At 49.3% G+C, this 23,688-nt stretch overlaps 1 protein-coding gene across 5 annotated transcripts in view; it reads left to right on the top strand.

Moving 5' to 3' along the window:
* The window catches only part of EGFLAM (EGF like, fibronectin type III and laminin G domains), a gene marked incomplete at its 5' end in the record, with an annotated part of 169,969 nt that extends 155,636 nt beyond the window's left edge, over positions 1–14,333 (top strand). For all 5 annotated transcript variants that reach the window (XM_082837407.1, XM_082837404.1, XM_082837406.1 and 2 more), the window contains 5 exons: positions 1,646–1,724; positions 4,747–4,890; positions 11,526–11,609; positions 13,140–13,243; positions 14,058–14,333. In XM_082837407.1, coding sequence (XP_082693533.1) covers positions 1,646–1,724; positions 4,747–4,890; positions 11,526–11,609; positions 13,140–13,243; positions 14,058–14,212 — 566 coding nt within the window. In that variant the 3' untranslated portion in view covers positions 14,213–14,333. The remainder of the gene's footprint in view (positions 1–1,645; positions 1,725–4,746; positions 4,891–11,525; positions 11,610–13,139; positions 13,244–14,057) is intronic.
* Positions 14,334–23,688: the final 9,355 nt, after the last annotated feature.

The raw sequence follows: 23,688 nt of genomic DNA, 5'->3' as shown, positions 1-23,688 counted from the left end.
TCAGCAGGCCCTCGTCTTGGGCTATGCTGCCTCAGAGGACAGTGAAGCAATTTCTTAGTTACCTCAGAAACTGTCTTTAACATTTTTTACTTCTGTTCTGCATTTCTTGTTTTCTTTCTCTCTCCCTTCCTCCTTTCCTTCCTTCCTTTATTTTTTTATGAAGAGAATGGGAGCATGCTGTGGTGACCTGCTAACATAGGAACCTATATTTGGGGGCCCAACATCATTGGGTTTTGTGTTTTGCTTTCCTTCCTTCCTTCCTTCCCTCCTTCCTTCTTTCTTTTAATGTTTAGAAGTTGAGTTTAAACTCTCCTGTCATTTGTAGTGTCAATAATTGTATGTTTTCTCCCCTGGGTATAGAGTCCTTAGTTCAATGTCTTTGTACCAACAGCATATTTTTGTGAAACTAGAACTCGTTTTATAAGCTGGCTTATTCTCTCTCGTTTTGCACATTTCTTTAAACATGAGATTCACTCTACCTTAATTTAGTTAAACTGCCATTTGTGCCTTTCTAAAGAGAAGAGAGATACTGCTATAATCTCTTTAGAAGAAATCCCCTAAATGATCCCTAATTTGTGACACCAAACACAACTCCTTAGCCTATTCTTTTACTGACTGTATGGAAGAAGGAGATTCCTCAAGAAAACAAAGATGAGAAGTTGGGAGGAAGGAAACACACCTCTAAAATATTGAGAAGTAAACAGCGGGCTCAGGGCCAGAGCTGGGGAGAGCCGGCCTGGCTCGTGGTCGCTTTCTCAGCTGTGTGATCTTGGGCAAAGCCTTGATGATTTTATGCCTCAGTTTCCTAGTCTATAAAAATGGGTGGTTTCCCTGGTGGCGCAGTGGTTGAGAGTCCGCCTGCCGATGCAGGGGACGCGGGTTCGTGCCCCGGTCCGGGAAGATCCCACATGCCGCGGAGCGGCTGGGCCCGTGAGCCATGGCCGCTGAGCCTGCGTGTCCAGAGCCTGTGGTCCGCAACGGGAGAGGCCACGACAGTGAGAGGCCCACGTACCGCAAAAAATAATAATAATAAAATAAAAATATAAAAATGGGAACAATCAAACCCTCCCATCCCCCCCCCCCCCCTGCTCCTTCCTGTGATTGTGGTGAAAATCTTGTGAAATACAACACTGGAAGGTGATTTGCAAACAATTGTCAAAGCCTCATCCCCTCTGCTTCACCAGTGTCTGAGGTCATGGCTGAAAAGGCTCTGGACCAGATTGGCTTCAGCTAGAGAAATCCTGGTGGGTTTTGTTGGGGGGATTGTTTTCTCTGCCTCCCTTGGAGAACAGGGTTATCCCCAGCTGCTCCTCGCATGGCCCAAGACCTGCCCTTTGGCTTCCAAGAATAATTGGGCACAGTTTAAGTTTTGGCATATTGCAAGGCCTTCTCGGCAGTGCTGAGACCGATAGGAGTGACGGCCAGCCCCAGAGAGGGGACAGCAGGGAGATGCCAATTACAGGCCATCAGGCCGGGCAGTCCCAAACCAGGCCAAGTGCCTGTACAGCCAAGAGGAAGGGGCCGCCAAGTTGATAAATGTCCTGCTTCCAGGAACTGGCTTTCTTTGTATTTTCCTGCCACGTGGTGGAGTGTAGGGGTCAAGAGAGCCATGCAGCATGTAACCTCCATTTCTGTTCTGTCTCAGCCATCACAGAAGCCATTGAGATCCCTCAGTTTATCGGCCGCAGTTACCTGACATATGACCATCCGGATATCCTCAAGAGGTAAGAAGCTTCCACAGGCACCTTCCTTATCTCCTGGTCGGTCAATTTCTCCATATCTTTCCCAGAGCTTTTCCTTATCTTCCGTGCCAGAAGATAGTTCTCCAGAAAGGCACGAGAATTTAGCCATAGTCCCAGAGGGGAAAAAACATACAAAATAAACATAGAAACTAGAACAAAAACAACACAAAAAACAAACTCAAAAATGCAACCTTTGAAACAAGCCCATGACAAACAACCCAAAGCCTTTCTGGTCCAAGGGACGTTCCCAGAGAAAGGGACGTGCCCGGCCCCGGGATTTCCAATATCCAGGCTTTGAGAGGCAGTGAGAACTTGATGCTCCCGAAGCCAGGGTTATATGAGTCCGATTCCCCAGCAGGGCCGTCAGCGTCATGCTGCTCTGTGGCCATGGTCTGAAGAAGCCAGCCGAGGAAGGGTCCTGGGGCAGACAACAGACAAACCAGACAACAGCCCCAGGTCCGTGTCCTACTTTGCGTCTGCATCGACGAGGTCCACTGTCCTCTTCAGGCTCTTTCCAGTTCCGTGGGAGGCTCCTCAGCTCTCTTCACGTGGATACAAGAGCGTGATCTAAGGAGATGCCTGAGTCACAGCTGTGGCTTTTAATCGCTGGTGGCAGATGCTCCAGCCCGCTCCGGGCTCCAAGCTCCTGGTCTGGAATAGCCTATTTTGCACGACATGGGAAAGACTGGCTCTAGGCAAAGTCTTTGATCTAGTGAAGCTTGGCTTTGACGCTTTCAGTTTACCCTTTTCTCTTTCTTTTCCTTCCCCCCAGCTCTTTGTAGTTTAGAGAGTGCCATCCCTCACCCTACCACCAGCACAATCATTCTAGAATGTTCCCATCCTCTTCAGGTTGATCACATCTTCACAGACTAAGGCAATGCTTTAAGCCAAAGGCATGCAGTTCTTAGGGTGGAATTTGGTGGCTTTTCGAGGAACAAAAGAGGTTGAGAGACATTTTCCTAGGGCATTGGATGTCCCTGGTGACTCTGAACACACACCAGACAGACAGGGCTTTGTTTCTCTACTCTCATGTTGTGTTTATCAATGTTGTCTTGCATGGGCCTTAGGCAAAATAGATTCCCAGCCAAGAAACCCTCTTCTTTCTTAAGCCCTTTTTCCCCAGAGATGGAAGGGTGTTCGGTCCCCAGAAACTGGGAGCGTGTGAACAAGGCCCAAGTTTCTAGCCCCCTGGTGCTTAGTGAGAGGCACTGGGTGGTTGGGAGCAGAGGGGTTTGGTGAAAGGAGGAGGTGCAGTGCCCCGAAGCAGAAAGCCCAATGGCACTTGTGTGCATATATGTAGGTGCATGTACGTGTGCATGTGTGTGAAGCTGCAGGTAGAAGTCAAGCTCAGGGTCTGTTTCAGTTAGATGCCTTTGGCTGCAAGTAACAGGAAACTCAGCTCAACATGTCTTAAACGTGGAGGGTATTTATTATTTCACATAACAAGCTGTCCAGACTTAGACTGGATCCTGAGTTGATTAATTCAGATAATCAACGGTATTATTCAAAGCCCCATTTTCCTGCCTTGTTATCCTCAGCTTATTTTCCAATGGTTATACCCTTTGTGGTTATAAGATAGTTGTTCATAAATGCTCATTAAATGGCTATAAATCATGGCAATATCCCATGCAAGTAAAAAAAACTTTTGTTTTTCATGTGACTCTATTAAAAAGGAAAGGAGTCTTTTCTAGAATCCTCCTGATAAATTTCCTCTGTCTCATTGGACAACGGTGGGTCACATGCCCACCCCTAAACCAGTCACTGCAAGAGAAATGGAACCATCGTGATTGGCTTGTACCAATCAATGTTTCCAAGGCAAGTGAGGGAAAGAAGGAAACTTGGACAGAAGACTGGGAAAGCAGCTCTCTAGGGAACAGCCCGGGGCTGGATTGCTCTGCACCTGGCCTGGTGAAGCAGTCAGTATCATGGACCCTGCTCCTCGCCCACCACTCTGAGACCCTGCCTGGGGAGGGCAAACTTGATCTCCTCCTGCCTGGCTCAGGCTCTCGGAAGCCTTAGACAAAAGTCCCCTCCACTGTTCACTACTGAATGCACTCTGCAGCTCCAGGCCATGTTCGTGAGACAGAGGGATGGTGCATGTGACAGGAAAATGGATAAAGAGCTTTTTCCAGTAGTGCCGTCTTAGGAGCAATATTAAATTATGTTTACTCTCATCTCACCTTTTATTTAAGGACCTCATGGTTGCTTTTCTTCCTATTGCAGATGAAACACTGGTCACTTTCTAGGGAAACTGGATCTGTGAACTAGTCTCTTCCCAAGAATTGTTAAGAACATCCCAGAACTGATAGGGACACAGAATCACGTGAGCCTATTCCCAGCCAAAGCTGTAGGGCCGGGACCTGACCTTCCTGACCACCCCTTCCTTCCTCTCATCTTCCTGTTCCTCTCCACCCTGTGTTTGCCCCAACACCCCTCGAGACCATTATCCCATCACCTTCCTTCCAGACAAGGCACCTTCCTTGTCTGACACTCTGCCCCTTGTCCAGTCATTCCTCCTCTGCCCTCAAGGATGTCACCTCCAGAGATAGCCATCCACAGCCACGATCATAGCCCAGAGCAGCTGCCCGCTTGAACCTCTTGGTAATTAAGGAAACCACTTCCTTTTGAGGAATAGGGGACACTTTCCCAAGGACCCGTGAGTGGTAGGACAGGAAAGAGGGAAGACTTGAGGTGTGTGCTGGGGGTGCAGGCTGGGACCGTGGCCTTGGCCACAGTCTGGCTGATCTGTGACTCATCAAATGCTCTCTTGTGGCATTTGACCACACCTGGGGAGAGAGACAGATGCCAAAGTGCAGAATGAGGAGGTCAGACCTTTAGACCCATGGCGTGACCTGTGGTGGTGATGCCTTTTCTAATCTCCTGATAGTAAGAGTCAGAAATGTCAGATTATCCTCATAATTGGCAGAGGAATCTGGGATTCCTCAGAAATGAATGTTGGTGGAGACTGGTTGATCTGATGTCATTATTTGTGTATTTCCTCCAGGGTGTCAGGATCCAGATCAAATGCATTCATGAGGTTTAAGACAACTGCCAAAGACGGCCTGTTGATGTGGAGGGGAGACAGCCCCATGAGACCCAACAGTGACTTCATTTCCTTGGGCCTTCGGGATGGAGCTCTGGTGTTCAGGTAACCCCTACTCCAGGTGCTTTCTACATCACCTTGCGATTTTTCTCAGACGGTACAGGTCACGCCGAACAGAGGGTTGCAGAGGGAGCCAGAGCGCAGTCTGCTAGAATGAACAGCTGCCTGCAGCTCCGAGTTAATTTGAGGCTCCTGGTCTTTCTTTCCAATATCCATCCCTAGAGCAGCAGTTGGTCAGCTATAGCCTGACGGCCAAATCTGGCGCGCCACCCATTTTTGTAAATGAAGTTTTATCGGAGTACTGCCACCCTCATTCATTTACGTATTGTCAGCGACTGCTTTCATGAGACAGTGATACGCTTGAGTAGGTTCAATAGGGACTGTACGGCAAAGCCTGAAATGTTTATTATCTGGCCCTCTAGAGGAAAGTTTTGTGACTCCTGTTCTAGTATGTTACTGCCATATACTCCCCACTTGCAAATTAGGAAGTAGTCGAAAGAGGACGTTGATCCTGCCAAGCATGGACCCGGGCATTTGGCCCAGCGCTCTCCAGCTCAGGAAGATCTGAAGATTTAGTCTAGAGACCTTTCTTTATATTCTGACTCTGCTCCCTATTCACTCTGGAGCCTTGGGAAGGAGAATGCCTGCTTTGTCCAATCTCCCACTGCAAAGAACAAAGCAGAGATTCATATCTCAATAGGGCAACCCAACATTTGGATTTTTAAAAGTGCTTCTTGGGTGATAACGGATGAGCCAGTTCCAGAAGTTCTAACATCTTTTACGTCGGTTTAGACTGCTCTCAGATTTGTCAAGTGGGTTCCTATGAAGTAGCTAAAGGATTACCTGGATGACTTCTCGCCACCAGAAGCTGGGTGGCAGCTGGGTGCTAGCGGGATTCCCAAGGGGCAGGCGCCAGCTGTGTACTATGAAAAAGCTTCTCTACAGATTGTGATGGTACAGCCTCACTTGAGGTTAGAAATATCTCGCTTAGACCAGTGATCCTCAAATTGTGGTCTCCGGACCCGCAGCATCAGCATCTCCTGGGAACTTATGAAAAATACAAATTTTCAGGCTCCACCCCTGACCTACTGAACCAGAAAAATTCTAGAGGTGGGAACCAGCAATCTGTTAACTGTTTCTCCACGTGATTCTGACGCCTGCTAAGGTTTGAAACCCCTACTCACCATCTGTTCCATGGGGACAGGAATTTCTCTGGCTTTTCCTTCTTTAATCCCCCCTCTGGTGACTAGCACGAGTGTTCATTAAATGATATGGAATTAATTGGAATTGAAATAGACGAAAGTGAGAGCGGAACTGCAGAGAAGATGAAGGCTTAATTGTGGGGCTTCAGTGGGTCCTGCGCTGGGATTGCTGACAGCCAGGGTAGAATGCTATGTCTTTGCAATTCGAATAAAAGGCATTTCGGAAGGAAATGTCACTTGTCCCACAGCACGCTTGCCCCTACCCAGCAGAGTGTGCTCAGTGATGTGACCCTATGGTTGTCGAGGACTTTGGGGTGCCACGTGTGGTTGAAAGCTGGAGAGAGCCGTTCTCACCACCTCCGTCCCCTCCCCCGGGCCCTGAGGTCAAATGCTGAGCTCTTCACACCCCAGTTTCAGGCTGGCTGCCGCAAAGCCATTTTCTTGTGGTTTTCCTGTGGTTAACCTCACCAAGGCCTCAAGTACTTGATTGTGCCCAGAAAAGGGAACTGAAACAGTAGCTCAGCCGTGAGTGGGAGGCCCAACTTCCCCCTAAACCGCCAGTGAAAACCCAGCTGGACAGGGAAGCTCGATCTGCTCGGGACCCCTCACAGCCCCCGCTGGCTCTCACACCCGGCCCTGGGCAGACCCCCAGGCCCCCGGGCACCCTTCTTACAACTCCACGCCGTCCCGATGTATTTCTTTTCTTACCATCTCTTTCTCAGGTTTCTGGAAATAGGCCCCGTGTTTTCCTCTTTAGCCTGGAGTTCTGGCTGTGCTCTGCGTAAAGGGCACAGCACTCAGTCTCCACCGGAGGCAGGCAGACATCTGAACTCTTCCCTGGGCCCCAGGCCCGGCGCTGCTTTGCTGCATTTCCTGCCTCTGGGCAGCCACTGCCCCCAACATTACTCACCCAACACAGAAGTATGGAAGCCCTGCGGGAGGCTGGGCACAGAGAGGAATCAGAGTGTGGCCACGGGTTTGAAACTGTCAGCATACAGAGAGTCAGCTGCGGGGCTCATGTTAGAGGTTACTGGATTCCTGGGCCCACACCCAGAGATGCTGGTGGAGGAAATCCCGCTGAGCGCTAGAATCTCATTGGAAGCCATCAGGAACCACCACGCCCTGAGAAACAGGGTCTGAAGTGGTCACAAGCATGGGCTTCAGAGTCAGACGTGCCGGATTCCCACGGCCACGTGATCTCCTGCAAGTTACCGACCTCCGTAAAAGGAAACGGTTGGTCATGAGGACTGAATGAGTTAATTCATAGAAAGGCCTTAGTGCAGGGCCTGGCATATCTAGTTATCAGTGATAATGATTATCCTTGATCGGGTGTTTTCTATGTTCTAAAAACTCCGATCGCTAACGTATGTCAGGAAGTTGGCCCGATATATCTACTAAATAAAATGTAGCTATTATTATTGTTATGGTTGTTATTATTCTGAAGAAGTCCCTGCCCTCAAGCAGCTTACATCAGTGGAACCTAGAGAGTGAACTGGTTGATTGGGTAGATGAACCATTTTTGAGGTTTTGGTGTTTGATCCAGGTCCAAAGCAAACAGTAGGAAACCTAAGATAATACAATATAATCTCAGCTTTCTTCACCTAAATGCTTGTCCTTTTGCTAATTTAGAGCTCAGAGCACTTCAACCAGAGAATAAGGAAAAACAGTGGAATTCTAAACGAAACAGAGAATAGGGAAAAACAGTGGAATTCTAAACAAAACAATTATGTATGGTTTTGGTGCAAGGTGAAGTAAAAGAAAGGGAATCAGCGTGCTCAGCGACGAGTGTGTTTTCTGCTGTTTGTTTCGTTTCATTTTGTTTTATGATTATGTTTAGGGCATGAAGCCAGGTGTGTGACTATCACTTTACGGGCGATCTTTCCCACTAATTTTCCATGTGACCTTGATAACATTTTCATGCAGCAGAGAAAGGAAAGCAGTCTGACATTAGTAGAGTACCCTGTGCTATACTTTAAAGGAGGCCTAAGTATAAGGACCCCACCTGATGGCATTTCCTGGTGGCCCGCCTTGGTGCTCAGCCTCCTAGCCTTCCGTGAGCACCAAATTGAGTAGGTACTCTTGGATCAGGTTAACCGATTCACGCTAACCGGATGCACAGGACGTTGATAGAGAAACCAGGTGTGCATTTATTTGTTCATTTATTCGTTCATTCACATGTTTTTACCTTTTTGAAAAAACTGAGGTATAACTAAGTGAAGTGAGTCAGAGAAAGACAAATATTATACGATATCACTCGTATGTGGAATCTAAAAAAAACGTGATGCAGATGAACTTACCTACAAAACAGAAACACACTCACAAACATAGAAAACAAACTTATGGTTACCGAAGGGGAAGGGGGTTGGGAGGGATAAATTAGGAGTTTGGGATTAACAGATACACAGTTCTATATATAAAATGAACAACAAGGTCCTACTGTATAGCACAGGGAATTATATTCAATATCCTGTAATAGCCTATAATGGAAAAGGATCTGAAAAAGCATATACGTAGACTGGTGTACACTTCACTGTACACCAGAAACTAATGCAACGTTGTAATTCAACTATACTTCAATTTTTAAAAATTGAGGTATAATTTACATAAAGTGCAAAATACTAGGTGTACAGCTCAATACATTTTTAAACATGTAAACACCTGTGTAACCACCACCCAGAACAAGGTATAGAACATTCCCCCACCCACACCCAGGAAGGCTCCCTCATGCCCTCTCCCAACGAAAGCAACCACTAATCTTGGTCATTTATTATTTAAAAGAAAGAGAAGTTCCAGGGTGATGTATCAGGTGTCTGGGGGAGCAGGAGGTTATTTGGAGGGTCTGAAATCAGAGAGAGTCGGGGGGGGGAGTTGGAGAGTCAGGCCAGAGGTGTGCCAACTGGGCCACGCCACCACCTGCAGTGATGGCTGGACTCCTGTCTGCTGGGTTCAGCGTTTGCTCCCTTGAATGCAGTCTGGCTCATTGCATGAACAGGCGTGTTATCAGGCTGGAGAACAGAAGAAGAAGGCCCGGCCTTCGTCCGAACACAACTGAAAAGGTTTCCATTCACTTGATTACAATCACATTCCAGTCTAGTGCCACTGCAGCTATACCCAAGTCACCTTGATTCTGACACCTGGGTGTTTCTGGACGTTCTGGTTACATATTTACAGCCTGTTGGTTTACTCTCACACATGACTACTCTTCCAGGAGAGGCTCGATGAGTTTATCTCTTGGCGGCAACTTCCTCCTATTGCTAGCTCCCCCAGGTTGTATTGTTTGATGCTATATCCAAGCTGCATTAAGTACTGCGTATATTGGGGGCAGTGGGGTTATTTGTTTGGCTCCTACTCTGTGCTGTGCTCTTTACATATGTTATCTTACTGAATCTTCCCTAAGACCCTTCAGGGAAGGTATTATTACCCCATTTCACAGGTTAGAAAATTTAGGCTCAGAGAAACGAAGCAAATTGCCCAAGATCGCAGAACTAGTAATTGGCGAGGCTGGGAATTGAGGCAGATTCATCTAATCCAAGTGTCTAGGCTCCTTCCATCAACCCGTTCTGCCTCTCATAAAAGCCCACACAGTAATTCAGCTACATTTCTGACAACCAGCTCTCAGCCCTTCCTTATACTCATTCATTTCTTCAACAAGCATTTGGCCACTAAATAATGAAATCTGAAAATTCCACCTCCAGGCTGCTTCGTACAAGGAGACACTTGATGTGGGAAAATTCATTAGAAAACAGTGGAGTTTTCTGGGTCAGAGCAACATCTTTGTCTCCGAGTTTGTCAAGTCACCCGAGTTCTATTCTTGGTCAAATGTCGATGGGCTGTGTGACTTCTTTGAGGCTCCAGTATTAAAGAAAGGACCCATGGTTCTTCCCTGGGGAAAGCCAAAGCTTTCTATTTTTGCTCGTTTCTTACACTGAGTGCATGCAAGAGCTCAGTGACTAATGCGGGTTTCCTCTCAATATTCCTATGTCTTGGCCAACGAGCTAAAGGAGAGAGACATGTCCTCTTACAAGATGAGGAGAGGGTTGTCCAGGTGGAATACATTTTCCTTCAAAAGCATGATTACATAGGCTTTATTATTTTATCAAGGGGAGGTCTAGGCAGCTGGCCCAGTGCCCGGCCTAGAATCGTCACTCACCAAATATTTGTTGTATTGAATTAAATTAGAATAATTGAATGAACACTGAACTAAGAGGGTTATTTCTCTCTGGTAAACAACATATGCATGTCTTCTGATCCCCTTAGCGTATCACAGTATCTGGCAACTGAAATAGGAAATAGAAAGCTACCGAGTAAAATGTGGCAGGGTCGGGGGCAGGGGAGACACCAAGTTCAAGTCCTATACGTTAGCTCTGAGATTTTAGGCAACTTCCCGTAAATTCTTTGGGGCTCAGCTTGCTCTGCAATGTTTCACTCTGTTTTGTCTTTTGAAAAGTAAAAACACATGTATTAGTTTCTGAGGACTGCCATAATAACTCACCACAAACTGGGTGACTTAAAGCAATAGAAATGTATTCTCGCACAGTTCTGGAGGCTAGAATTTCAACCTGGAGCTGTTGGCGGGCTGTCTTCTTCCTGGGAGCTCTGAGGGAGTCTGTTCTATGACTGTCCCCTGGGTTCTGATGGTTGCTGGCAATCCTTGGTGTTCCTTGACTTAGAGATGCAACGCTCCAGTCCCATCTTCATGTGGCGTTCTTCTCCGTATGTCTTTGTCTCTGTGTCAAAATCTCCACTTTTTATAAGGACACCGGTCATATTGGATTTAGGGCCTCCCTAACCCCATATAACCCCCATATAACCCCTCTTAACTAATTACATATGCAAAGACCTTGTTTCCAAATAAGGTCACATTTTGAGATTGTGGGTGGACATTAATTTTGGGGGGATACTATTCAACCTAGTATTGATACAACACATTACAAACGATAAAGCCCTTTTGTTCCTTATACTCTAATACTGTACATAGAGCCTAAAATAAATCATCCTTGAGGACATTATGCTAAGTGAAAAAAGCCAGTTACAAAGAGACAAACACTGTATGACCCTACTTATACAAGGTACCTAGGGCAGTCAAATTCATAGAAACAGAAAGAATGGTTGTTGCCAAGGGCTGGGGGAGGGCGAAATGGCAAGTTGTTTAATGGGTAGAGGGTTTCAGTTTTACCAGATGAAGAAGTTCTGGAATTGGTTGCATAGCAATGTGAATGTACTTAACACTGAACTGTACACTTAAAAATGGTTAAGACTGTAAACTTTACCACAGTTAAAAATAAAAAACCAGTTTTGGTCACTCATGGCCTAATCTGGGGACCTAGTGTCTTTATAACATTGTTTTGTGTTGTGTTAAAGAAACTACATCCTGAGCTCCAAAGAACTTTCGCAGTGAGAATCATTTGTGAACGACCGTCGGTGTGTACATCAGTGTTTGATTCCGTTCTCTGTCTTGTTCTTCTCCGACGCCTTTAGCTATAACCTGGGCAGTGGTGTGGCATCCATCACGGTGAACGGGTCATTCAGTGACGGTCGGTGGCACCGAGTCAAGGCTGTTCGGTGAGTACCTGCCACAGTGGGAGACAGAGCTGACGGGATGTACTCTCCAATTCCCTTTAGTCCCATTTCCTGTTCCCCATCCTGGCCTGGCATCCAAGTGTCCTTGATCCGGGTCGTTAGGTCATCTCGGTACCAACTCCCACCTGTGCCCTTTACTAACACTAGCGGGTCAGAGAGGCTGAACTCCCAAATCTTCACTCAGCAGAGATCTTCTAGAGAAAGAACTTCGATGGCTAAACTTGAAGAAGCCCTCGCCTTCCGCGGAGATCTCTAGTGAGATAAGATTTCAGGGCAGGTGGACTTTGAGGAGATTACAGAATGCTGGAAGCCAGGTCTATACCCCACAGTAAGAAGCATAGGAAATCCAGGTATTCCCCCAAGGAAATGACTGAGCCAGGTCACAGCACAGTCAACAAAAGCCATCCAGCACACAGGGCTTCCAGTCTGCTTCTTGGTGCTCAACACTTATCTGTGTGGCAGTTGGGGATCACTAGGCATTTGAAAAAAGTTTCCAGTATGAAAGATGGATATCAGAACAAATAGATATAACAGAGCAACTTGGAGGAAACAGAGACTATGAATGAAAAAAATGATGAAAACATGAATATCATCGGTGAGGTAGGAGAGGCTATTAACCCAAGAAACAAGAAGTGATTGCTATAAAAAAGGAACATTAAAAGACCAATAAAGAGCTCGTTAAAAAAAGAGGAAGAAAAGAGGGAGAAGGAGAAGAAGTGTGGCTGGTTTTTGGAAACCACCTTAAAAAACTGCAAAGCCCTTGCCACAGATGAACACCTCCATTCCACTGTCCTCAGAGTCACTTTTGGGTGACTCTCTGGGTCCTTTAGAAACCTCAAAGCCATTCTTCATCCTCCCTGAGAGTAACCTTCTACAAAGACTACTGCATTGGCTTCCCATTGTGCTTAGAATCACATCCACACTCACCATGTGTCACCATGTCACCACCACTCCTCCTGTTACAGTTCTTCTCTGGTTCCCTCTCGCCTTCAGACTAAATTCTAACTAAGCTCCTTATGCCCTTCACCGTCTGCTTCTGGCTTCATCTTTTACTGCTCTATTCCCACCTCTAGAATTCTCTATGCTCAGTCTGTACCAACCCCCACGTCTTTTCTCTCATTGCCGTTGCCACTTCCTGTCTGCGTTAGCCTTCTCCTTCACCTGACCCACCCAGCCTTCAAAACGCACCTCAGAGTCTTTTTTCAGAAGCTTTCCCTGGGCTTCTGTTCTCTTCCCGTAGAATTCCACAGCTCCCGGCGGCCATTCTTCTACCATAGAGTGGCGACACTGTGTGATCACCGGCAATTGGATTTTTTGTCTGTCTTAGGAATGTCGGTGGTTTTTTGTTTGCTTGTTTTTGTTTGTTTCATTTTGGTAGCTCCATCATTTAGTGTAGTGCCGGGTGCTTAGTAAGGACTTCAGTAATACATTTGTATTAAAATGAATGCATTTTATTGATAATAATTTATGAATTATTGAATGAAGCTCCAAAAATGGTGGCGGTTTTCACAGGGATGGCCAATCAGGAAAGATAACTGTGGACGACTACGGGGCCAGAACAGGCAAGTCACCTGGCATGATGAGGCAGCTCAACATCAACGGAGCTCTGTATGTGGGTAAGTGACCTTGACCTTTGACGAAACCTAAATTAGGCCAGTGCGTTTTCTTTTTAGCCTTCCGTTTGTCATGCTGGGGTTTCCCAAAGCTGTGTACTTCACTGGGTCGGTCAGATACTTGGAAATCAGGAAGCTCTCCAGATATTCCATTCTTCCATTTTCTGAACTTCTGACTCATGGCTGAGGGGTCAGGAAGCACTTAGATGATTTTGTGCTGTGGACCGATCCACCAGGAAACCCTGCTTTTCTTGTTTATAGAACAGGAGCCTGCTAAATACAGCTCCTTGAATTCTCCCTGAGGAAGGAGGATCTGTCTTTCCGGCCCCCTCAGAGTTAGAATGCGTGGTATTTTTGTACATAGCTTAGAACCCACTAACGCTGACACATCAACGTGAAAAGATACCTCTATCTGTATGATATTTCCTACAAGTGAACTTAATCGAAAGCATTCAACATCAGTGTATTTCTCTTGGTTTAAGATAACATCACCTCTTACCACACATACTACATTTTGTTGACATTATACAACATTTCAAAATTTACCAGGTACTATTTGGTTTTAAGCGGTCAACTAGGTCAGAAATCACTTATGAGGTGGATACTTCTAGGCTCTGATTGTGTATCAAATTGATCCAAGTCAGCTTGTTCCTTCAAGGATAATTATAAATTAGACAGCTGCGATGTCCTGAGTTCTAGGTACCGCAGCCTCACCTATCCTGTCGGCTGAGGGACGCCTTGGTCAGCAGACACTCAGGCATACCGAAGAGACATCCTTCCCTTTGACTCACGTCATCTTCCTTTGGCCTCCTGGCAGGTGGAATGAAAGAAATTGCTCTGCACACTAACAGGCAGTACACGCGAGGCCTCGTGGGCTGCATTTCGCATTTCACCCTGTCCACCGATTACCACATTTCCCTCGTGGAAGACGCCGTGGATGGGAAAAACATCAACACTTGTGGAGCCCAGTAACACCAGTTGGCTCTGCCCAAGGGGACAGAACCTTCTATCCTGAGAAACCCGGGGGCTCCAAGACCTTGCCTGACACCACACACAGAGGCACGGGGACTGGGTGTGTTTCCTTTCGTCAAGGAGCAAGACAGGAGTCCCTGGGTGGCCTTTCCTGCTGACACTCTGTGGGCCAAACCCAACGGAATGCTCTGTGTAGGAAGCATCGGACTTCGTCCATTGAATGTGTAGTGGCCGCCAGAGATCACACATCACGGCGAATTTCCGAGGCTGCCTGCTGTAGCTCGATGACTGTGTTGTGATTCATAGTTTGTAAGAAAAAAAAAAGAAAGAAAGGAAAACAAAAGAGAGAGAGAGACCCAAAGGGCAGTATTAAAATACTTCTCTCCTCCCCTGACTCTTGACACTCTTACTGATAGCAGAATGACCGTAAGACCTTGAACCTCAAATTTCTCTACTTTGGCCACGAATTACTAGGATTAACCCCTTCCCCTCCTCACTGGCTTGTTCAATGTGCTCTGACTATGAAAATAAGGATTAAGGGAAACTAGAGATAGAATCATAATTATAAAGCTGCGCCCTGGAAGTTTACCTTTAATGAGAAGTCCTTACTTTTTATAATGCAAATCTAAGAAAAGGGGCACCATGCCTTTGTAGCTGTCCTTTTGTATGTGTATATTTTTATAGCTACAGATTGTCCACACAGTATACTTTTGCAGGTTTGGGTGGACAACCTTGAATTCTTTGCACACTTACTAAGAATTTTCTCCCAAAGGAGACTTGTCTGGGCCCTTTGTGGCATCAGCAGAGCGGGGTAGGTAACTTGGGGTGGGCACTTTGGGGAGCTGACTGTTCTCTCTCGGTAAATGATGACTCAAGGAGGTGACTGTGAAGCTTCCAGAAGAAGCAGATGGAAAGGCACATGTATTACTGAGGTGGGTCACTGTCATTCTGGTTCGAAGTGGGGGGGTGTCTGTAGTGAACTTGAATAAAGAAGATGAACAAGGCTACAGCACATTCATTTAGTCGTTCGTTCACCTGTGGAGGGGTTACGGATCCCTCCCGAGGCGGTGTCTAGAAATGGACACGAATACAGTCAGTGCTTCTCAGGCTGCTCTGAGCATCTGGGCAAGAACCAGAGCAGTGGGGCTGCTTCCTCCTGAGCCATCACAGTGCCACGCGGTGACCCTGGAAACAGCTGGCTCACTGGCAGATCCCCACGGCAGGACTTGCTAAGGGCAGGTGAGATGAATGCTACCACCAAAGAGGTGGGAAATGCGAGCCACCTCACACGAGCGCCTGTAATTAGTCCCATCGTGACTCTGCTCTTGCTTGCGTAGCAGGCGGTCAGCGAAGGCTTCGAGCTTTGTGCCAAGCACAGTTTTAGGCACATTAAGGGTTCTAAAAAAATGAATAAATAAACTAGAGACGTTCACCTTGAGCGTCACCCTTCCGCCTCCTGTCTTTGGGAACCTTCGATGACCAGGATCCTTCCTCTCAGGGCAATAATGCTCACAACAACAGCGATTCCTCCTCTCCTGCGTACATCACCTGTGAGTGCGGAGTGGAGAAAGCCACGTGGTAGAGAGTGGGTGTCACCCACAGGTGACTGCCCCGTCACCCTCACCTCAACACCGTTTCCTTGGAGACATCCGGGGTCAGTGCTTCCCAAGATATAATGGAGTTGCTTTCACAACTCCAATTGATTCACATTTTGAATCGATAAAAAAAAAAAGTCACAGTGATTTTGGAAAAATGTCCAGTTGAGCTGAAGCCAGAAGAGTTGTGCTGCGGATGGGCTGTTGTGCCCTGCAAGCGTCATCCTGAGAAAAAGCACAGTAACCCGGGGCTGGGGGCCCGGGGGTGATGGACAGGATGAATTGCCTTTCCCTAGGTGGGCTAGAAAAAGAGGGGTGACACGTGATGAAATCAGAGCCGTAGAGAGGCTGCGGGTGAGAAGGCAGCAGAATAGGGGGACCCAAGAGGAGCTGGTCGCGTGGGGGGGCTCCGCGTGGGAGAGCAGGGTAAGAGACCGTATATCCCAAGCTCTTTCACCCTCTCAGTGGCCAAAATTCGGGAAACATGGGATGAGTTTACAGCAGAGGTGGTTGGGGGAATATAAACTTTGTCCTGAAGCTGAGGGATTAGACCCGGGTTCAGATGGGCAGGACAGCCGAGGAGAACTCAGCCTGGTTTTGTGGGTCCCCCGGTTTCCTCTCTAAGTGTATCTGCTATCTGTCGCCACAGTAATGCTGCACGACAAACAACCACAGAACCTCAGTGGCATACCGCAAGGTGTGCGGACTGCTTCCATGCCTCGAGGGATCAGCTTGGCATTTCTGCTGATCCTGGCTGGGCTTGACCAGGCGGTCCTTCTGGCCTCAGTGGGTCTCGTTCACACGTGTAGGGTGGCTCGCTTATCGTCGCCTTGGCTGGGTTGGGGAGCTGACTTGGGTCCGCTCCACCCTCCTGCTGGACCCGTGAGCTAGGCTGACATGCCCTGCACACGGTGACGGAGGAGGGTGAGAGCACCGGAACTGAGGTCTAAGGCGTTTTACAGCCGGGGATTGGAACTGCCTCATGTCGCCTTTGCCACATTGTGCTAGTCAAAGTCCGTACACTCAAGAGATGAAGCAATAGACTCTGTCTCCATTGTGAGAGCAACTACAAAGTCACGCAGCACCGGGCATGGATTCAGGGAGGGTGGAAAATTAGGGCCGTTAGTGCAACCAATCCCCCACCGCAAGTCCTGTGCTGTTGGGGAAATGATGCAACAGGGATGAGGTGACCCCTGGCAGGAGTTCATCCGTGGGGTCCCTGGGGCTGGGCGGAGGCCTGGGAGGTGGTGGTCACGGGCCCAGCGAGGGGAGCAGCGCCTGCCTCTTCCAGCCGCACCTGCTGTGCCCCTGCTGTGCCCCCTTGGCCCACCTGCTGCCTGGTACCTGGCAGCCCTGTTGTCATGCTGAGGAGGAGGGCCTGGCAGGGGATGGGATCTGCGCCACGGCTTTTGGGCAGCGGCTCTGTGCAGGGGCATGTCGGGGAAGGCTGGCTGCGCGCTTGGCTTTAGGAAGAGCTTTGAGGAGAAGCCAGGGAGCTCGAAGGTTAACGCCATCCCTGTCCCGCCCAGGAAGGATATTATGAAGCCTGGGTTACTGAAAAGCTTTTGTCCCACAATCAGCATCTGAGAAAATTCTCCAGAACTTCCCATGTGTTCTAAGCAAGGACGGCTGGGGTGCTGTCAAGAAGGGGAAGGGTAAGCTGTGACAAAGTGAGAGAGTGGCATGGACATATATACACTACCAAACGTAAAATAGCTAGCTAGTGGGAAGCAGCCGCATAGGAGATCAGCTCGGTGCTTTGTGACCACCTAGAGGGGTGGGATAGGGAGGGTGGGAGGGAGACGCAAGAGGGAGGGGATATGGGGATATGTGTATATGTATAGCTGATTCACTTTGTTATAAAGCAGAAACTAACACACCATTGTAAAGCAGTTATACTCCAATAAAGATGTTAAAAAAAAAAGGGGGGGGACTGTTCTTGCTTTTCTTACAAAAACTGACTTGCGCACCGGCACGTGCTTCCTCTAAGCTCGCCTGGGGGCCCTTTCTCAGAAAGGTCTGCGGGGTCATCTTTGTCCCCGTGCTGCCCCAGGGCCCGAGGCGCGGCAGCTTGGTGACTCTGCGACTCAGGCACCTCTGAGCGGCTGCCGGTCTCCCGCCCCCTTCTTTGCCTTCCATTTCTGGGCCCGGGCCTGTCCAGCCCCCAGGCCCCTCCAACACAAACAGGCCCTCTGCTTTCCACATGCCCACAGCCCGGGCTTCAGAGGAACCGGTGCTTCCCTTCCGGTCCCCTCGCCTCCCTCCCTCCCTCCACCGCCCACCTCTTCTCCTCTCCCCCTTGCAAGGAGCCATCTCCTCCCCGAGTGGGCGGAGGGATCTCGGAAATGTGCCCGGAGCTGGCGGGCCCAGTGCTTTCCACTTGGAGGAAGTGCTGCGTTTTTCACCTTTCACCCAGAAAAATAGGATTCTCAGCAAGCTTGTTTTTAGCACAGAGAGCTCCCAAAGGAAAGAGAAGAGCGGGTAGGAGGGGCTCGCAGCCCCTCGCAGAGCTCTGACAGCCGGCCCCCCGCCGCCAAGGCTGCTGTCCCCGGGGAGGGAAGCACAAAGGGGCAGCCTGGGGGGGGGGGCTGGCTGAGGGGGAGAATAAAGGCAGAGAATTCCAGCTCCACATGGAAAGACGATTCATCCTTGAGGAGAGGGGCTTGAACAGAGCATTTACTGCTTGCTTCCCCGTCCCTTCCTGGTCTCTTCTAGGAAAACCCAGTCGCTGCCCTTGCAGGTGGGGGTGGGGGTGGGGGAGGCCGGGTAAGGTGTGTGCCCTGAGACAGCCAGTCCCTTAGCTGAGAAGGGTGTGTGTTTAGCTTGTCAAAGGCAGGAAAGAAGAGCTCTAGGACTACCATCCAGAAGGAGCCCAGAGGGACGAGGGCTGCCAGCACGGAGTCCAAGATGAGAATCCGAAGTAAGGGATTTGTGCTTTCAGCCCAGTCTGCATCGTTACTTGCCAAGATGGGAAAGGGGGGTCATTCAAGTGCATCAGCACTGGGTATTCTACAGCTCGCACTGAACAAACAAGGGAAATATTAGTGGCCCTGCCTCAGCCTCGGGGAGGCCCTGGAGTACGAGGTCGGAAGGCATTTAAGCTGGTGCGTCCTGGTGGAAGTGACAGGCTGTCATTAGGAAGTTCCAGTTTACAGGTGGCTGCATTCAGGCAGCAAAATGACTAATCCAGTCCTACAGCATGGTCTCGCTGCTGAGACAGGCCCTGTGAGTAACTGCACTTCAACCTCATGTTCAAAGAATGTTCACATATTTGATCTCAGCAACAGCCCTCCTTTGATGACAGCCAGAGCACATGGGCAAGGCCAGTTTGACTCACAAAGACGAACGCTGGCCAGAAAGACCGAGTGACTTGCTGCTGGTCCTACAACAGGACACAACCACGGTGCTTCACTGTGGAACTTTGCTACCCCTTAGCCAACCTTCAGTCAGATGCAGCGGCCCGTGGCTTGTTCGGGGTGCTCTGGGGCTCCCTCCGGTTAGCTGTCATTGGCAGGAGAGTCTTGTGGGTGAGGGGCATTTGGGCAGAGGCCAGTCCCCTAGTGTCTGCCTGCTGGGCTCTCATCACAGCTCCAAGTCTGCTTTCTTCCAAAGCTCTCCCATCGCAAGGACTGTGGGTTGAACAAATCTGAAAGCAGAGACCAGAGCCACTCCATCGGAGAGGGATTCAGGGCCCCCGACGGGCAATGAGGTCTGGGCTTGAAGTCTTTTCCTTCTCTCCTCTGGCTTCTCCTCCACAAATAACCTCCAGCACTCAGGGGAGTTGCTGCAAGCTATTTCCAAGCAGTGGTGTGCTCCCCTGGGCCCCTGCCCAGCCCTGGCCAAGCTGAGGGCAGCAGGAGCAGGGCAGGCAGCAGAAACAAACTCCCTGCCTCTCCTCCTGCCCTTGCTAAGACTTCTGTATCCTAGAAAGTGCATGGCTCCCAGGAGCACCCGCCTTTTCCTGGAAAGACGTGCGAGGAACTATGTGTCTCAGCGCTTGGGCTGCGTTTGCTGCCTTTCTCGTTGCCTCTTTTTGTCTCTCTGACTTGATCAAGGTCCAAAAGGTTCACCAAGGCACAGAGATCTTTGAACACGTGGTAAGGCCTCCCCCCATGTCCCAGCTGCCCACCTTCAAGCAAGGGTCCGGCCTGGGGCTCTGGCCGCCTCGGACAGCCTGGTGCTAAGGGGCTGCACCTCCAGCTTAGCTAAAGGAGGACTTGGACGGGAATATCTGTGAGAAGGAAGGCCAGGGAAGCGCAAGGAATCTGCTCATCTACGCTCACTTAGAAAAAAAAAACAACTGGCACCAGGCCAGAGGATTAGCTATGGAAAGGCCTGTTAGGAAACCGGCTGAAGGAAAGTAGAGGCAGAGTAAAGGGACTCTCAGACAACAGGACTGTGGAGGAGAGAGGGTGAGGGTACAAGGCCTGCTGCACGGTGACGCCCAGCCCTGGTGGCAGGCATTCCTTGCTCTCACAGACCTTAGGGTTCACGGGGCAACTGTGGGCAGGGTGGGTATGAAACGGGGGGCACTGTCCAGTAGAGTAGAAAATGTGCCCGCTAGTTGTCCAGGCCACATATTCGCCTCACAAATAAGAATAAGCTGTGTGATCTCCTGGTCCAGCGCCTCAGAGGATTTGCCCAGGGTTGGGGCCTGATTCACGGTCACACGACTACCTCTGGCCTGGAAGCCTGAGGTCCTCGGAGTTCGTTCGGAGGCTGTGGGGTTGTTAGGATGGGGTGGGGATGCGAAATGGTTTCCTGGATCCTCACAAGCACTGCTGGAGCGGCCCCTCCGTGGATACTCACTGTATGCAAACCAACCTGGACGAGGCACTGGGGAGACATAAAGGCCAGTGAAGTCTCTGTTCCTCAAACCAGCATCGGCCAGGCCTGTGGGGTCCTCGGAGACTCGGGCCCTCTTCCAAGCCCACTGGGCACCTGCTTCTTCAAAGGCAGCAGGAGACCGTCTTTCTGAGAGGCCTGGTCTCTCTTGTAAGAGCTCTCCTGATTAGGTTAGGCCCGCCCTGTGCGGCCTCCCTTTTCATTAACACAGGGTCCACTGATGAGTAACCTGATTGTGGGAGTGCCTTCCTGTCACAGGCACAGGCCGGGTTGCACTCCAGGGGGTGGGATTGTACCAGGTGTGTAGAGCCGGGCCCAGGAGCCCCAGGGACCATCTTAGAATCTGCCTCCGCCAACCCTCTTCACCTCTGACCCCAGTCTCTCCCACCTCCAGACCGCACTTCCCCAGAGACCTGCTTTGTTTCCTTCAAGTGCACTTTACGTCATGTGCTCTTCCATCCGAAGAATGTGCCACAGTCTGCTACTTCCCCAAACCATGAGTCAAACCAAGACTCCCAGGATAAGAGAACTTCTATTCCCAGAGAGCATGGCAGTCTTTTACAATTTCTCCTTATATCAATAAATATTGCAGTATCCTGTTTCCCCTGGGTCCTGGAACCGTCACCAATGACTAGGGGCCCAGCTTGGAATTCAGTGGATGAGCCCTGAGCAGCCCCCGTTCCAAGCTCCTGCTGGCCGCCCCATCATCCTAGAGGAAACGGCACGTAAGCAGTAGAACTCTGCATTAGGTCAAAATCTTCACTAGTCGCTCCGTGGTGAAAACCACATATGACAGCGTAGGAAAGCTGGTTTGGGAGTTCTTGAGCATCACAGGCCAGTGGCACCTAGTGTGAATTCAAGTGTGGCTTCTTAATGCTGAAAAAAATCAGTGCCAAACAGCTTCACCTGAGTTTTAAAGTCATCCATTATTTAATGAAAAGTGTGAACAGTAGAAACGTCCAGAATGCTGAATTTAAAGAATTCATCTGTACTTTGGAATCTTATATATCCATGAAAGAATAATGCCATAAAATATCCTATCGATATTCAAAGATTTTCAAAATGTTATATATAAGAATCAAGTTTGGGCTTCCCTGGTGGCGCAGTGGTTGAGAGTCCGCCTGCCGATGCGGGGGACACGGGTTCGTGCCCCGGTCCGGGAAGAACCCACATGCCGCGGAGCGGCTGGGCCCGTGAGCCATGGCCGCTGAGCCTGCACGTCTGGAGCCTGTGCTCTGCAATGGGAGAGGCCACAGCAGTGGGAGGCCCGCGTACCGCAAAAAAAAAAGAAAGAAAGAAAAAAAAAAGAATCAAGTTCCAAAGTAGAATATACAATATAATTATATATGTATGCATACAGGTACAAACATATGAAAATATGTGTAAATATATATATACATACACATTCACATAGAAAAATGTCTGAAAGGACAAAAAGTAAAACGTTAAAAATAGCTAATGCCGCATGAGAAGGTTGAGGGAATTTTTTTCTTTTTCCTTTTATCCTCTAGCTTTTCTTCAGGGAGTCTATAGTGCCAATTTATTGTTCTGTCCACTCAGAATATCACCTTCCTTCTTTTGGTGGACTGGTCCTCTTCCAACTCTAACGATGTGGTACTTGTGGAAGTGGCCCTTGAATAGAACTTCTGTTGGGCCACACGACTGGACCAGCGATGGACACGTGACACAGGCCAGGCCAACCAGAGTCCTCCCTGGGAGCCGGAGGAAGGCCACCCTCTCCTCTCTGAATGTAAGGCTGTAGGCTTGGAGGAGCCTGGAACCATGGGTCCAGCTCTTTGGGGACGTCTGGCCTGACAGCTTCGGTGTAGAGGAGAGCTATGTGTCAGTTCTGGGTGGAGTACGAGACTATAGCCCAGTGCAGCCTGCAGCAAGTACCAGGGCACCTGCGCATCAAGTAAATGCCTGGGAGATGGGGCAAGGATCGTGTCCTAGAGAAGCAGATATGCGACTGGGGAGAGAGATGGGGGCGGGAACGAATCGCTTGATGATGCAAATTGTCACTTGGAAGGATGGAGAGAACCCGACAGAGAGGGTGAAATACATTTTAAAGCGGGAGGAGGTGGGGAATGGGCAGTGGGTGGGAGAAGGGCCCTAACCTGTGGTCACTTCCAATAAAGCCCATTTATCCCCTATCTGCTCCTGTCAAAGAGATAACAGGATGAGGGCAAATCTCCTTTGAGGAGAACAAAGGGTAGCTGCATGCAACAAATACTGGAGCATCTACCGTGAGCAGCAGGATCTTCTCCCAGATGACCTGGGAAGACTCCTTCCTCTTCCGAGGCATGCCAGCTCCACGAGGACTGCCCTGTCTTTCCATCCTTGGAGACTCTTCCACAGGCGTGTCACCTCTCTGGAAGATAACATTTCTAATATCTAGGGAAACATATTAAACTGCTTTTTCTTTCAAGGCGCTATTGTTTAAAGAATATTCATCAAGCACTTGTGATGCGGCGGACACTGCGCTAAGCTCTGTGGATGCAGCCGTTCGACTCCTGCTATCAACCGAAGCCTTAGGAGTGTGCTCAGACCGCGGAGAGGTGGGCGCGCTGGGAAGGCAGACGACGGGGCTCCCAGGAGCCTGGAAAGACTTACTGGCAGCGCCGCTTAGACGGGGACCGGAAGTTACCCAAGTGAAGAAAGGTGAAGGCTACAGCATCGGGTCCCATGGGAAGAGATCCCGTGCTTTAATTAGCAGGCCTCCGGCTGGCTAACTCCCCTCTGGGTGCCTGAGCGATGTCACTAAACTAAGGCGCATCTGAGCCAGTTTAAGGCATTTACATCTTTAAGGTGCTGGTCAGAAAGTCCGAGGTGCTCCTGAGGTTTCTCAAGGGATAGAGGAGCATGTAACAACCCGACATCTGTTCTGCCGGGAGTGTTGTGTCCGCTACCTGGCATCCCCGTAACTGCGCCAAGGTAGGTGATCAAGACCCACAGCGCGGAGCTGGGGTCAATGAGGTGAGAGGTGGAGGAATTTCTCTGGGGTTGCCCGGGTAGTCAGTGGTGCTGAAACCGGCC

This window comes from Leucopleurus acutus (assembly GCF_964270905.1).
Source record: "Leucopleurus acutus genome assembly, chromosome: 3".
NCBI classification, from domain to species: Eukaryota; Metazoa; Chordata; class Mammalia; order Artiodactyla; family Delphinidae; genus Leucopleurus; species Leucopleurus acutus.
This window is presented reverse-complemented; position numbering and strand designations above follow the sequence as displayed.